The sequence below is a fragment of the Diospyros lotus genome, chromosome 11 (assembly GCF_014633365.1).
Source record: "Diospyros lotus cultivar Yz01 chromosome 11, ASM1463336v1, whole genome shotgun sequence".
Classification (NCBI taxonomy): Eukaryota; Viridiplantae; Streptophyta; class Magnoliopsida; order Ericales; family Ebenaceae; genus Diospyros; species Diospyros lotus.
Genome location: NC_068348.1, coordinates 30776332 through 30791595, shown reverse-complemented (window position 1 = coordinate 30791595; position 15264 = coordinate 30776332). Strand labels below are relative to the sequence as shown.

The 15264-nt window shown below is 37.2% G+C and overlaps 2 protein-coding genes across 8 annotated transcripts; one reads left to right on the top strand and one right to left on the bottom strand.

The window, feature by feature from the left end:
* The first annotated feature begins 195 nt into the window (after positions 1-195).
* LOC127812617 (protein WVD2-like 5) lies at positions 196-7120 on the top strand. Of its 7 annotated transcripts, none has more exons than XM_052353059.1 (10): positions 197-446; positions 1286-1555; positions 1678-1735; positions 1853-1962; positions 2414-2478; positions 2721-2792; positions 2919-3018; positions 3097-3168; positions 3258-3368; positions 6357-7120. In XM_052353059.1, the coding sequence occupies exons 2-10, from the start codon at positions 1292-1294 to the stop codon at positions 6786-6788; spliced, it is 1284 nt and encodes a 427-aa protein (XP_052209019.1). In that variant the 5' UTR covers positions 197-446; positions 1286-1291; the 3' UTR covers positions 6789-7120. The 7 variants fall into 7 exon arrangements, with proteins under 7 accessions (XP_052209017.1, XP_052209019.1, XP_052209018.1 ...); XM_052353060.1 differs by having other exon boundaries at positions 198-446; positions 2417-2478; XM_052353057.1 differs by having other exon boundaries at positions 196-446; positions 1678-1962; positions 2922-3018.
* Positions 7121-8225: 1105 nt separating this feature from the next.
* LOC127812616 (EIN3-binding F-box protein 1) lies at positions 8226-12035 on the bottom strand. Its single transcript, XM_052353054.1, has 2 exons — positions 11705-12035; positions 8226-11001 (listed from the first exon to the last, which is right to left on the bottom strand). Exons 1-2 carry the CDS (start codon positions 11727-11729, stop codon positions 9008-9010), a joined length of 2019 nt encoding a protein of 672 aa, XP_052209014.1. The 5' UTR covers positions 11730-12035; the 3' UTR covers positions 8226-9007.
* Between the last annotated feature and the right edge of the window lie 3229 nt (positions 12036-15264).

Below are 15264 nucleotides of genomic sequence, written 5' to 3'. Positions count from 1 at the left end.
AAGAAATATTTGACTTTTGGTAGAATTTTGTAGGGCAGTCAGAGTCACAGTAACAGTGACTTGGGTAGGTTTGGAGTGTACAGAAAGCCGGTGGGCGTGGCACACACCGTATCTTTCTCTCTCTGTCCAATAAGGAGAGTGAGGGAGAGTGAGCTGGATGGGAGTGGAGTGGACTGGATTGGATTTCAAATCCAAAAACCAACAAAGTTTACACAGCGGACTCGTCGCATTTCAAAAAATCGAATAATCTCTCTCTCTCTCTCCTCTCTCTCTCTCTCTCTCACACACACAAATTTTCAACTTCAGTCTCACAAAATTTTTCCGAGGAGTCGCGGCCTTAGGGTTCCGATTCGTATCTCTATCGGCCTCCTCAGATCCTTCAAAGCCATTCACAGCTTTCTTTCATCTAATGGCCTTCGTTTGATGATCTTCGTATTCTGGAACGGGTAAGCTACGCTTATATCGATGCGTGATTGCAATTTGAAGGTTAATTTTGTGTAAATTTGGCACATGGATTTGCTGGATGGCTGGTTATGTATGTGTATGTAGGAGAAGTTTGCATGTGGGTTTGGGAAAGGATTAATGTAAGGCGATGGGATTAATCTGGGTGTTTTGTGTTGCGTAGAGATGATTGTGCTTTCGTTTTGTTTGAACTTGTAATCGGAGCGGTGGATCTTTTCATGGGGTTTGGAGATCTACTCGCGTGCGCTCATTTTCAGTATTTCCTCTTTCTTGAATCAATTGATTTGTTTTACTAGCGACTTCCTGACTTAGCAAATGGTCCTGGATGTTTAGTTATCCTTTTTGATTAAGTAAAATATGATGAGAATATGGTATAGAACTTGTCTTTCTGAGGTTTTTATTTATTTTATTTTATTTTTTTTATCGTTTGGTTTCTGAGGCTTGTTGGCTTGGTTTCTGTGGCTCTGATCTTCTGCCTGAAGAACTGTTTCTGGACAACTATCTCTCTGTATTTTCTTGGGAGTTGACTGGAATCTTTATGCGATATTTTTTAGTTTTACATTGCGTGAATCAATTATATAGTTTAGGGTTTATCATGTGCGATAACTTGTACTTGATTGCTAGGGGCTTTTGTTGTCTGAAAATTCATGGAGGGAAGCTAATTTCTTGACTATGGTTACCATGGAAGGCTTCTTTTGGCATATTTCTTTCCTTTAATTATGGTTCAAAGTTCAGTGTTTCACCCTTACTCTGACTTGTTGCTTGAATTCACTTAATCCTAGAATCTGATAGGTCTTATCTGTTGAATTTATTGTGATTATAGTTCCCAATGGAGGCTAGCAATGCTATATGTGACTCATTAAACAGGATGAGCCCTGACAATGAAGTTGACAAACAACTTCCTGCCGCTGAAGAAGATTTTTCAGAGAAAGTGAGCGAGGTTCCTTTGAGTGGCTCTGAGATTGCAGGTTCAAATGGGACACCAGAAATTGCTGACAGATTGGAGGATGGCAGAACCAGTAACTCATTGAATGATGCACTGTTAGATAAGACAACTGTACATGCTGAGACTAATGGTTCCATTACCTCTAAGGTAGGAGATGCTTCTTTTACTGTTTAGTTTTGTAGTTCTTAATGTATTTCTGTGTGAAAGTAGAAAATGTGCATCAACGGTGGTTTAATTGAAATTAACTTATATGTTCATCTTTCGTCTAGGAGCTTAAAGTGAAACAGATAGATCAGTCAAAGAATCCTAAACCACAAAAGGGTGAAGGTAAGATGAAAAATGAAAACTGTTCTAGCCCCAAACATACTGTGACAATGTTGAAAAAGAAAGACCCAAAAGGCACAGATACAAATTCTAGTCCTTCAAATGGTTCCTTGGCTTCAGATTCACACCCAAAACAATCATTTGCCCTTGGAATGAGGAGTAAATCAACTAACGACAGGGAAGTTTCTGACAGCAAATCCAAACCAACCCCAAACATTCGCACTACCAAGGTAAATGGTGTTCATGTCTTTTCTTTTATGCTGCTAACACTGATATATTGATGTGAATGTATGCATTAATTATTATTATCATATTTTACTAACAATTATATCAACTAAGTGATGGAACACAACTATATCAATTATCTTCATTCACCACCATCTCATGAAACTTCTCCATATGAAAATGGTGTTGAAACTTCATTTCATCATTACTCCGCCAGGGGATGTTATCCACTGTAGGTCTCAAGCCCGAACAAAGGAGGAAAGTTGCGTTAGGTAGCCGACAGTCAGCATAAAACTTAGTCGGATCCAAATATGAATTATATACAAACTATCTGTTGGGGCGTAACCCACATAGAAGTTTAGAATTCATGTAGCCGACCCCATATAGTGGAATAAAGGTTGGATATGCTGTTGTATATTTTACTAACAATTGTTGCATTTTTCTATTTGCATGTAGCAGCCATCTGGAAAATGTGATGCAGCATCATCTGCTATGAATGTGCTACAGTCTGAAGGCCTCATGTACGTTCATTTTTGTGCTTGCTACCATAGAGTACTTGCTTGCTATCTCATGGAGCCCAATATCTATGGAAAACTGTTTGCCCCAATTCATTAGTGTGGAGAGAATCTCAGGGTTCTTCATAGATTCTAGTAGCCTTCCTGTTTGAAATTTCTTTTTTGTTTTGACATTTGGATAGAAGTCTTTATCTATCACTGAAAGACTTTCTTCCAGTCAGTTCTGAACTGTAATTTCCTGACCACAGGGAGAAAACAAAACTGAATTCATTGAAAAAGAGCCACCCAAGTAAAGCAGAAGGAAGCACAGAATCTGCTCTGTATCCTACATGTGCTGCCACCTTTCTAAGCTCCATTTCCTTCCTTAAGCAGAAGGGTGGTAGCCTAAACACCTATCTGTTATGATTCATTGTTCATATTATTGTCAGGTCTTAACTACATGACAGAAGCCCCCGCGCAGGAGAGGCTAAACCTCAAAGAGTGGGTACTCTCCCATTTTACAATTTCAGTTTTAGGTGTGACCAAAGAGCTGAAAAGAGAAAAGAGGTTAGATTTTTTTTATAATTCTTTAGAGCAGGAGATGGGCCAGTTGCTTGGGATCATTTTTATATTTTGTTTATGCAGTTCTACTCCAAACTTGAGGAGAAGATTCATGCAAAGGAGGTAGAAAAGAGTAACATGCGAGCCAAAACCAAGGTATATGCCACTGTTCCACTGGCTTCAAGCTTCTGGGTGGAAATTATCATCCATTAAATGTTTGTGTATGACTGCTACAATTCAAACAGGAAACTCAAGAAGCTGAGATTAAAATGTTGAGGAAAAGTTTGACTTTTAAAGCGACACCCATGCCAAGCTTCTATCAGGAACCTCCACCTCCCAAGCCAGAGTTGAAGAAGGTAACTTCATATGACAAGTGCTCCAGAACAAGTTTCTCACCTTTGTTCATAAGATGACATATTAATTCACTTATTGCTATTCTGGATAAAAAAAAAAAAAAGGCCTTAAAGGCTATAAAGCACTTGTCTTGTCTGTCCTTGTCCATGTTGGACACCTCTATGGATGTGACATGTTGAAGGTGCCATCTTTGTTGTGTCCATTTTCTGAACCTATGCAGGGGCACTTTCCAATTGATGTAAATCACATTTCCAATGGTATCCTTTTTAATCTTCCTTTCTTATGTTAAAGCATTTGGGATTGGCACGTTTAGCCACAGCTCTGCCATACTAAAAGTTATAAGTTTGAAGAAATAAGTTGAGATTAATAGTACTATGATAACATCACCGAATCCCTTCTCCCTTGAGCATTTTAACTCTTAAGAATTCTAAAATTCAATATGTCCAATTTAATTTCAAGTATAACTTTGTAGTAAACGTATATTGACTTTGTATCCATACTCTTGTTCTTGTTCAAATTTGAATAGTGCTGAAGTTGATTTCCTGCACCTCTGAGTTAGTACAATTTCATGATTTTGTTGAAGTCTAGCTATCCTAACTAGTGATATTATTCCTTATTATTATCTTTGAATCATATGTCTATATATATGTGACATATAAGATTGTATGCCTTTATGCTAGACTTGTACAGTTGGCATATGGCAATTTGAGGATCCAATTGGCCATGTTTACTTTTTGCACCCTTACCTACAAACTCCTTAGTTTTAAGAATTTTGGTATCTGAAACTTTTAACTTGTTTATTAGTAGGGTCTTTTAAAATAGATCATCCTCATAAGCTTAATCCATGTTGGAAAAATTGCTGGCCGTTGAGTATGTAACACAATTCCTTTCCTTTATGAGGATTCCTGGAACATGTGAATAATGAATTGTTAATTGGTCATCAACAAATAGAGCATTGACTCTCCTTTTTATGTGAAGAATATGGAGGAGATAGAATAGAAAGATAGAGATATAACTGGTGTGTGCAACTTCCAAGCTTTTGTTCATGGTAGAATATAGAGGAAAGGTAACAATCTTAGTTTGGGAGAAGGCTGTTAAATTTGGAGCTAAGATATTATCATCTTGGTGTCATTACTTAAACCTTTAATTGGCATGTAAAACCGAAGAGGTTCAGATATTCAAAAACTTTGGCAAATACAGATGTTGCATTCTCATTCTAATTCAGAAGTGATTTGACTTCTTTACCTACAGATGACAATATCTCTCACTTCTTTCTTGGTTGTAAGTGTTTTGCTGGTTGGAGATTCATGTGATAGATGTCTTATTGCAGGGTTACTTAATAAAAGATACATAATCATATTTGCCATAATAGTAATGGTGAACATATTTGCCATAAGACAACATAAGCTAAAAATGAAAGTCTTCTTGCACGATTAATGTTTCTAACTAGCAAAATTTTGGGTTGAAGAAAAGTTTTTGGATAAGATTCATCAAATTATATCTTTAGGGATGACTTCTTAGTGGGTTTGGATGGTAATCTGAATGAGGTGTAACTCCAGAAAAAATCTGTTTGAACAATAAGTCTTTACAGTGTGAGATTCTGAGGGTTAATTATTGCTTTAACTGTTAGGTTCTAAGAAATAATCTTGGTACTAGACAGAAGGGGGATTTTCCAAGTATGTGAATTTAAGGTTATCTATTTATAGACATTTAAATTGAATTCATTACATGAGAAGATGAGATGAGTTCTAGAAACATTTTTGTTCATCAAGATTAACATGGACAGTGGACAAGAAGCATTGGTCCAGGTTAACAGTAACACTAGATGATGAAGCTTTTCCTTTTGTAGGCCTAGTCCTATTCTATTCTCATGTTAATACTTCTTATGTACTCGTTAAGCCTACCTGTCCTTATGAGGTCTGCATTGGTTTCCTTCAAGTGTGGGATGTTAAAGTTATTTATTTATAGAATTATTTAACTGGGCTTATTAAATGAGAAATGAGACAAGTTGTGGGGGTGTTTTTCTGGCCATCAGGATGAACATAGGCAGGGGACAAGAAACGTTTGGTCCAGATTAACAATAACACTAGATCATTAAGCCTACATGCCTGAAATCAGTACGAGGCCTCTAGTGGTTTCCTTCAAGAAAGAAGGATCTCACTACATAATGTTTGAAATTTGAGTCATTTTCATTGATTTTCTACCACATAATGGAGAATTAATTGGCAAAGGGAACAAGTGGCCACTCTATGAGTAATATAACCTTGGTCGCATTAAAATATGATGCGTTTTTGGCAAAAAAATCTTGTTGGAATTTTGGTAGAACAATATAAAATTTTCAAAAACTCATGAAAAATTGTAGTGTTAATGCTAAGCCCTTTTAAATAAACTTGAAGTATGGCTTTCATATGATTTTTAAATTATAGGCTTTAAAAGAATAAAAAATAGCCAAAAGCTACCAGAAGCGACCTTCGTATCTACTATGCATTTTGATTGAATTTCTTATTAAGTGTTTTAAATGTTTCCACTAAAATTTTATATCATTTCTCTGTTCAACAATGAGTTCACTGAAAATATCTTTCAACCTGCAATATGACTGGCATCTGTTCTTGAAAATCAGTGGACATGTACCAGCAAAGTCTTGTCTTATTATATCCCTTATATCTGGAAAAGATGGCATCCTACTGGTTGCCTTTGCTGAATTTCACTATCCCCAAGTAAATACCTGTTTTTGCTCTATGTTAAGATAATCCTTACCGCCACCATATTAGATCCCAGCAACCTGGTTGAAGATGGTATTTGACTGTAGGTCCTAGTAATACCTTCAGCTAATTTATGGTTTAACCTTTTTGGGTTGTTGATAGGTGTGAAATAAATGGGAATGGTGGTACAGTAGAAGGCTTGTGCTGTTTGAGGACCCGTAATGGTCCCAATTGATTCTTTAGTTCTTGTGTTGGTTTGGTCTTGATGCTTATGGCACTTTGGTGCAGATACCACCAACGAGAGCCAAATCTCCCAAGTTTGGTAGAAAGAAGAGCTCCCCCTCCAAAGACTCTGAAGGAAACAGCGACCACAACTCCAGACCTGGTCGGTTAAGTTTGGATGAAAAGTTGACCCCAGATAACACTGCCAGAGGACCTCCACCCCATCTTAAGAAGCCACAAAGGAAGTCCCTACCCAGACTGCCTTCTGAGAAAACCGTCATATCTAATGAATCTGCATCTTGCACCTCATTCACCGAAACAACAGCATCTCATAAGACCACATTGCCCAATGAGAAAATTGAAATTGTATCCAACGTGCAAGAGGGAGCTCCTAATGCTGAACCGAGCCACACGGAGGTCAAAGTGGATAATGTGCCTCTTGTCGAAGATCACGCCCAGGTGACCTTGGTGCAGGATTCAGTTGCATTGGAGAATTAAACTCAACAGGGAGGAAGTGGAGTAATGAAGGCAATGGAGCTGAATTTGTATGGATTGCCCCCCCAATCTCACCTTAATCCTGAACGTCACAGGAGGTATCAATAATTTCTTCGGTCGTTCAACAATGAGGGCTTGAAAGATTTTGTATGAAGGGTGGTTATATTTTCTTGTCCATAGGCAGCAGCAAGGTTTGCTCATTTAATGTGCAATGGCTTTCAAGATTTGCTTGTTTGGTCATTGGGATTGTGCATCCTATTGCAGCATTGTACAATATTGTTCACCTGTTATCCTAATTTATATGCCTGCAAATGTGCTTCAGTTTCTAGGTAAAATTGACATGATGATATGGGAAATTTTGGGAAATTGTTGAAGAATTTCGGTCATGAGATCGGTCATGAGATTTCACCGAGGGACAAATGGGCTGTAAGCTTGTGAGCATCATAATTGCATGGTTACCGACAGAAATCCTTGAGTCTGCAGTTATCTATCGATGTGTCACTTAACTCGCATAATATCATTCTGTACTGTAAGGGTATTTTATTGTAATTTTGCGTTTTAAAGCTCCTTTTTTTCTTCTTACATTTTGGAGTTGCCATCTAATTGAAAGTTATAAAATGTATTCGGTACAAAATTGTTGGAACGTGTAGAAGTGAACTGGTTAATAATTGAAGGCAGAAACCCAAAGCCCAACAAGAAGTTAGATTAGATGCTAGGTTTGGTCGGGTTTGGGCTTTTTCCTATTGGGCCTTTGGATGGGCCTGAGAATCATACGAGGCCCAACTGATGTTTGAAAAGCCCAATATGGCATTTAAGGCTCAATGTGTTTTGGGCCCAATTGGCCCGACGAGCGTCAAATTGACCCAACAATAATGGACCCATAAGTGTCTAAACGGATCCAATTGGCCCAAGAAGCCTCAAATTTGGCCGCCCCGTCCACCCAGAATTGTTGAAGAATGAAGCAGCGCATTAATCATGGGCGGCAGCAAATGAGACGCGTTATTTTAATTGGGATCATGTTTTCAATGAGATTGCAATTCTGGTCAAAGAAATGTTAAAACAGAAAAGAAAGATGCACCATCCAATTTTACCACGTCTCCTTTTATACCTACTTGAACTTCACGTTTTAAACGATGAATGGGGGGTTCTTTGGGTCCATACAGAATACAGACATCATCTCTAACATGATTTTACTTTTGACAGATCAAATTGTTCTTCATACACCACACGACGCATATCATTCCGGCTTTTTTAAATTCCGTTCCATGTGCACCAGCAGCACCCCTACATGCACTAGATTTATATAATTTACGGTCAAACCACAACTCTTGACTTGATGTGCAATGCATGTGGCATTATTGTGCTAAAAAAAAATAAAAAAATAAACAACCCCATATCATACATCATCACAATGGGTAGTAGGGCACTCGTTCACCAAAATATAAAAACTACTAACGAAGGAAGCATCCTTTTATTCAACGACATTACATAAAAGAGCATAATGGCTCGACACACGCAGGTTGCAGAGTAGAACAGCTCAAAAGAGCGCATGTGAAGCCTGCAAAACTAGGGCCTTGGTAAAAAAAGACAACCCCCAAGGGTTGTCACGGCAGGGACTAAATAGAACCTGCCGCCATGGCCAAAGCCCCAGGAGAACAACACAAGGCCACACGCACTCTCTTTGAACTGCCAATAGCAACCATAGACCACACTAAGTAACCAACCAACCCTACACGACCTCACGGAAGACACCTAGAGTTGATGATACATATATATATATATATATTGATAAAAGCCACAGCCTATGCACCACACAGTAATTGATGCATTGGCTATTATGCTAAAACACTGACGGACCAACAGGTTGACAAAAGGAGAAACGAAAAGAAAGCCAGAGAGCTAGAAAAAGCCAGAACCTGACGCGGTATTCTCGGAGAAGTATGACCATGAAGAAAGCAGCATCCCGTTGTTCAGGGGATGCCAAAATTCTTCCAACAGCTAGGGTAAGCTGCAAAATAAGAGTACTAGGCCATATTTCCCCCGGAAAAAGGAACCGGGTCGCTGGACAACATTAAGACCCATTACCGATGGACCCAAAAACTAAACTTGCTGCTAAACACAAAGTTGAACTAGACTGGTATTACCTACTTATGTCCAACCTCTTTTGCTTGCATCTACCATCCTTATTCAGAATGCGGCTTTTGATGTTTCAATCCCGGCGCTTATGAAAGGATATCGCATCGCCAGAGTCTCTCCACGAGCACATCAACCATGCTGCTGCTTATTGCAGCGCAGTGCTGGATGTTCAGCCCCACAAGAGTCCTGCCCAAATTGGCCAAGGCAGGCAAGCTCTTCTTTGATATGTAAGAGCAACCTGACACAGAAAGTATCTGCAAATTGAGCTGAACTGCACCAGCCAAGGCTGCTATGCCAGAATCAGTAATTGCACACTTAGAAATGTCAAGTTCACTTAGAAAGAGGCAACTATTGGCAATCGCCACCAAGCTGGCATCGGTAATATACTTGCATCCATCAAGATTCAGCTGTTCAAGAGTGAGTCCATGCAATTTGGCAATGACAGAAACCACCTTGTCTGTCAAATTTATACAGCCACTGAGGTTAACTTTCAATAAACCGGCCTCGTTTCCTTCAAGGAGAGGGAGAAGCCCCTCATCTGATATCCCATGAAGTTCATTCAGTTGAATCCGCTCCAGTTGCGGGCACAACCTGCCCAACATTGCCATGCTAACATTGCCAAATCCAGGGCAGTTACAAATGGATAAGGATCGCAGGGATGTGCAAGATGACATTGGAGGAAATCCACAAGCAAAGTCCTTAAATCCCAAACAGTTTGCCAGAGAAAGAGTCTTCAATTTTCCAACACAGTTCAAAAGAACACCAAAAAACCCTGACTGAGTAATCCTGTGGCATTCCTCCAACTGCAGGCTCTCAAGAGACATAGCAGCTCTAGAAAAAGATGCCAACCCATTGTCTGACAAGAAAGCACATCTACGAAGGCAAACCTGCTTTAGATTTGGACAGCATTTACCCACAGCCTCAAGCCCCAAGTCAGTAACTCCTCCACAGGAGGAAACAGTAAGGGACCTCAACTTCTGCAAACCCTGAGCATTACCCATAACCCAGAAGCCCCTCTCAGTCACATTTTGGAGGCCATTAAAGACTAGATCAGTAATTGCCTTGCCATAATGTCCAATAACGGCAAGAGACATATCACTGATGTTCAAAACCTGAAGCTTCAAATTTGTCAGCCATGGACCAGCTGATGACAAGAGACCAGCAATTCCTTGATCTCCAACAAGCGGGCAGTTTTTTATTGAAATAGTCTTCAAATTGCGGCAGCAACTACCAACAGCTTGCAGGCTTCCATTCCCAATTTTGGAACAAGACTCAATTGTTAGAGTGGTCAGATTAGGGCAATTCTTTGCAACTGCCAGTAAAGCCTTGTCTGAAATTCCTGGGCAGTGGCAAAGATCAAGCTTCTCTAAGAGATGACAGCCTTTAGCAATCTCACATAAGCCTTCATCACCAATGGATGATACATTCCACAGAGAAAGAACCCTTAGTGAAGGGCAGCAACGCGCAATTGCCCTGAGACCAAGGTCAGTTAATCCACATGCAGAACTGGTTCCTCGAACAGAAAGCTTGCCCAACCCGCCACAGGAACCAGTTCCAATAGCCATAGCTGCAAGTCCTACATCTGTAGCTTTCTTCCCCTCCAGACATCTGGAAAGGTATCCACAATTCTCTATCTCTTGATCTTCTCCTTCACCTTCAACTATATCACCATCAGAACCAGCACCATCATCACTTTTTACACTTGCCAGTGGCTCATCTTTATCACTGGAATTTGTTTTTGCATCAGTCTTCAAGGATTGAGTGGCTTTCTTGCTGCAAATCTCATCATTACATATGCTGCTCAAAAGCATAAGCCAGCGCTTGGAAACACAAGCACAGGTGCTTCTCTCTTCACCTCCAGGGAGCCGTCTGAAGACCTCAAAGAGGCATTCATCAGGAAGCACATCAATGGAGACAGGCTGCTTCTCCTCAAAATTTTCTTCACTGAACACAATCGGTGCACTGATGCGAGACCTCTTGCTAGGAAAAAAGACATCCACATGACGATCACGGGACAAAAAAGCATTTGATTCCTTACGATTTGGGTAAATTGACGCCCCAGGGAAAAAATTACCCTCTCCTGGAAACACATGCATGAGAAACCATATTAGGAACACATACTAGATAAATAAATATACAAGGTACAGCTTGCAAAACCACAGACAATGCCAAACCAGATGGATCCAGCTTGGAGATTGACAAATCACAGTATGCCAAAAGTACTTAGCATCTATGTTTCAGCCCATCAACAGCCAGATATTGTATCCCAGATGAGAAAAAAACATACAAACAGTTACTACTAAATCCAATGCAATTTCCGGACCAATAATTTAAGATGAATCCGTCCACCACATACAGCCCATAAGTGTAGAACAATAGATCGTTAATTCTTGAAAGCAAATCGTAAATATGGTAAACTAGTAAAATAACCGAGAAACACAGCATGCGGAACAATCGAAAACCTGAGGGACCAACTCGATAGACGTTAACAAGGCAGACCTGAAATATATAAGAGACATCACTTCCCTCTCCTAAAATCTTACAGATCATCAACAAGCCAATCCTTCCAATTCGAAATATCAAAAATAAAACGAAAAAGAATCCAGAGGAAAACACCCTAAAGGCCACCGGAAGTCACCCGATCAACAAAATTCAACCGAAACTTACACTTACATACGAACACACAGCATAGATCTACACGACATCACGATTCAACAAGCGAACAAGAAACTGAAACACGAAAGCCTGAATTGATCGAAAAACCGCAAGATCGGGAGGCTTACCACTGTAACCGACGAGTTGCTGCATGATTGCGGACGGAAAACCCTAGGTAGGACGAAACCTAGCCGTTCGAGCCCCGAAAACCCTCGATCGAGAGCAAAAAGGAGCAGATCCACGAACAAGACGACGGTGCAAGCAGCTAGTAGAGCGTCGAACGATGAACGCATTAGAGGCGCAGCGGAGAAGCGATCATCCGGAACCCTAGTAGATAGGGCAAAAAGAGAGAGAAGAGAAGAGGGGAAGAAAGAGAGAGAGAGAGAGAGGAGTGGGGTTCGTTCCGATGAATGTGAATAAGATTTGTGGGATGTGAATTATATATTGGGAAAGGAAAGATAAGAGAGAGAGAAGGGGGGGCTACATGCAGTGAACCTAATTCTAAATTCAGAATTAGGATTCAATGTTCCCAAGCTACAATTCATATGAATACCAGAAACCAGACACCACTAGCTGGTTTTATCTTTGTTTTTTTCTTTAATCGCAGAAAATGAAATTGTCAAATTTACCCTTTTAACCTTTTAATTTCTTTTAGTTATTTTTATTTTTACATTTCAAAGTTAAAAATAAGTAATTTTCTCAAATAATTCACTAAAAGGGCTTCCCAATGAATGGAGGTTCTTTTTTTTATGTATTAAAAAAATTAAAAATAAAATATTAACATAATCGATGATCTGTTGAGGGATTTGTCAAGAACGACTCGTTTTGACAAAATCGTTAACGACAAAGTTAGATTCTTGAAATAAAAGATTGAATATCACTAATTTCGACAAAACAACCATCAATTGTCTGCTACTAACGCTCCATAACGATAAGAGTCACAACATTGATTTGAGAGCACTAAATGAACCGTTATCATGATATTTTAATGAACCTCTAGATTCCAACACAAAAAAATCCCTCGTGCAATGCATGTAAGATATGCCAACATCATCGTCCCAATACTGTTTCGCAAAACAAAACCAAACACTTAACGACTAACAGAAAAAAAAATCCCTCATGCAATGTATATAAATTACGTCAATTCACATCATCGTCCCAACACCGATTCACAAAACAAAACCAAAACCTAATGACTAACACAAAGAAATCCCTTGTGCAATGCATGTAAGTTACGCCAATATGATCGTCCAATACCGATCCACAAAACAAAAACATCAAATCTAGTGAACTTAGACAAATTTAAATAAGTACTATCAACGTTCAAATAAAAATAGATCTCAAAAGGGAGTTGATCAAGGACACTGTCGAAGAATCATCATCCATAGCCTCAAGCAGGATGCGAATTCACGTGTGAGCTACTTTGGGCTTCAACTCAAGATAGCCTATGATTAAAATTAATTTTTTATATTAAAAAAATAATTTTTAATAATAAATTAATTAAAAAAATTACAACTTATCTCAAAATTTGTGATGTATAATTTTATATCTCAAAAAAAAAATTAATCTTCTTTTACATAAATTTTTGGGTCCAACCCTACTCCAAAACTAGTCGCCATAACCTTCCAAATAATCCAACAAGTTGGTAGGAAAATGTCACTCAAATATCTCTGGACTTAGCCTCACTCTTTCCCTCTATAACTAAAATGCATGCTCATGGGAAGGGGGGAAATTTGATATATCTAAATTAAGTGAACTGAATCGGTAGAACTTGTTAATTTGGTTCTATTTTTTTCTTATATTGGTTTAGTTCGATTAATTTTTCTCAAAAGTTCGGTCTTTGATTTTCGATTAAGTTTTATGGTTGAAAAAACTGAACTAACAAAACCAACCAAACTTTAAAACGATATTGTTTTGATATTTATAAAACGATGTCGTTTTCTTCGATTTTGTGTATTTTTTATCAGTTATTTCAATTTTTTTATGTTTATTCAGTTTAATTAGTTCGGTTCAATTTATATAGTTTAGATTCGATTTTTCTGATTATCAGTTAATTCGATTTTTTGAGTTAATTAGTCGATTCAATTCAATTTTACTCCACGATTCGATTTAATCAATTGGTGGATTTCGATCGATTTGATAATCAAACTGACTGTTTGTACACCCTTATTTTTAATCATATAACAATTGTAATACTCAATGGAGGAATTAACTAGTAAAATCATATATTTTAGATTAAAAAATAAGTAGACAAATATTAATGAATTTGACAAAAAATACTAAAAAAAGAAAAATCTCATTCGTGACCTCGATGTAATTTTTTTGAAATACATATAAATTTTTGTATTTAAAATTTTACACTCCAAAATAGAAAAAATCAAAACACGATCCCGATGTAATTTTTTGGATTGCACAAAAATAGAAATGAAAAATAGATACGATACGAAATGGAAATTAAACAATAATATTTTTCTTTAAAAAAAGTAGAAAATGAAAACATGTAAAAAAAATACACAGATTTTTTTTTTGTAAATATAATTTTTAATAAAAAAATATAAAAATTATATAATTAAATATAAACGTAAATTTTATTGTCCATTCAAACAAATATAAATATAAGTTGCTCTTATTTCTAAAATAGTTACAGGCTATGTTGCATGGAAACGACTTGCAAGAGTTATTTTTTTATTTTTGAAACGTTTTCGTTCTCGTTTTAGACCTTATTTATGCCTATTTTTTTAAAAAGAATATTTATTTCGTATTTTCGTTTCGTATCAGAAACGTTTTCTATTTTTGTTTTCGTGTAACATAGGTTACAAAGAGAGTAGAGACATAATTATTTCTATCTCTAACGTGATCGTGGAATAAAAATGCAGTTCAAAGTTAAAAAAATATTTTTAATATTTTTTTATAATTACAAAATAACCTCAAAATATTTTTAAAATGATAGAAACTACCCTAAAAGATTTTCTTGGTGATAAACTACATTTTATAATTACATCTTAAAATGGCCCACAAAGGAATACATCCCCCTGGCTGTTCATTGGAAACCAAACGTGACACCATAAACGCGTTAGGAATAGAGATAGCAATGGCCAAATTAAAATTTGGATCCTGTATTTTTTATGTTTTTTCATATTATCATTTGGATTTTTTTATTATTTTAATTACACTCTTAAATCTTTATTTTTGAACCAATTTAATTCTTATATTTTGACATTTTTTCATATGATAATCAATTTTCGTAGTTTCGATTACACTCCTGAATCTATATTTTCGAGTCAATTTAATTTGTATATTTTTATATATAGACAAAATACATGTCACACTTTGTACATGTCAAAGTATAGGGTTAAATTTATTTTAAAATATATATTGAGAGGTGTAATCGAAATAATGAAAAATTCGAATTTCTACATAAAAAAATATTAAGGTACAGAGGTTAAATTGACTCGAAATTGCAAATATAGGGGTGTGATTAAAACAACGAAGTATTTGAATGATTATATAAAAAAAATAAAATTATAAAGATAAAAAATATAAATTTGGTCCAATAACAATGGCAATTTAACTTAAAATTGGCAAGTTGTGAAGATAAAGTTAAAGACACTTTTGGTAATAACCTCACCGTTAGAGGTAACCCACAAAGAACTTTCGACTATTTATAAGTTCCCACAAACACCTTTGC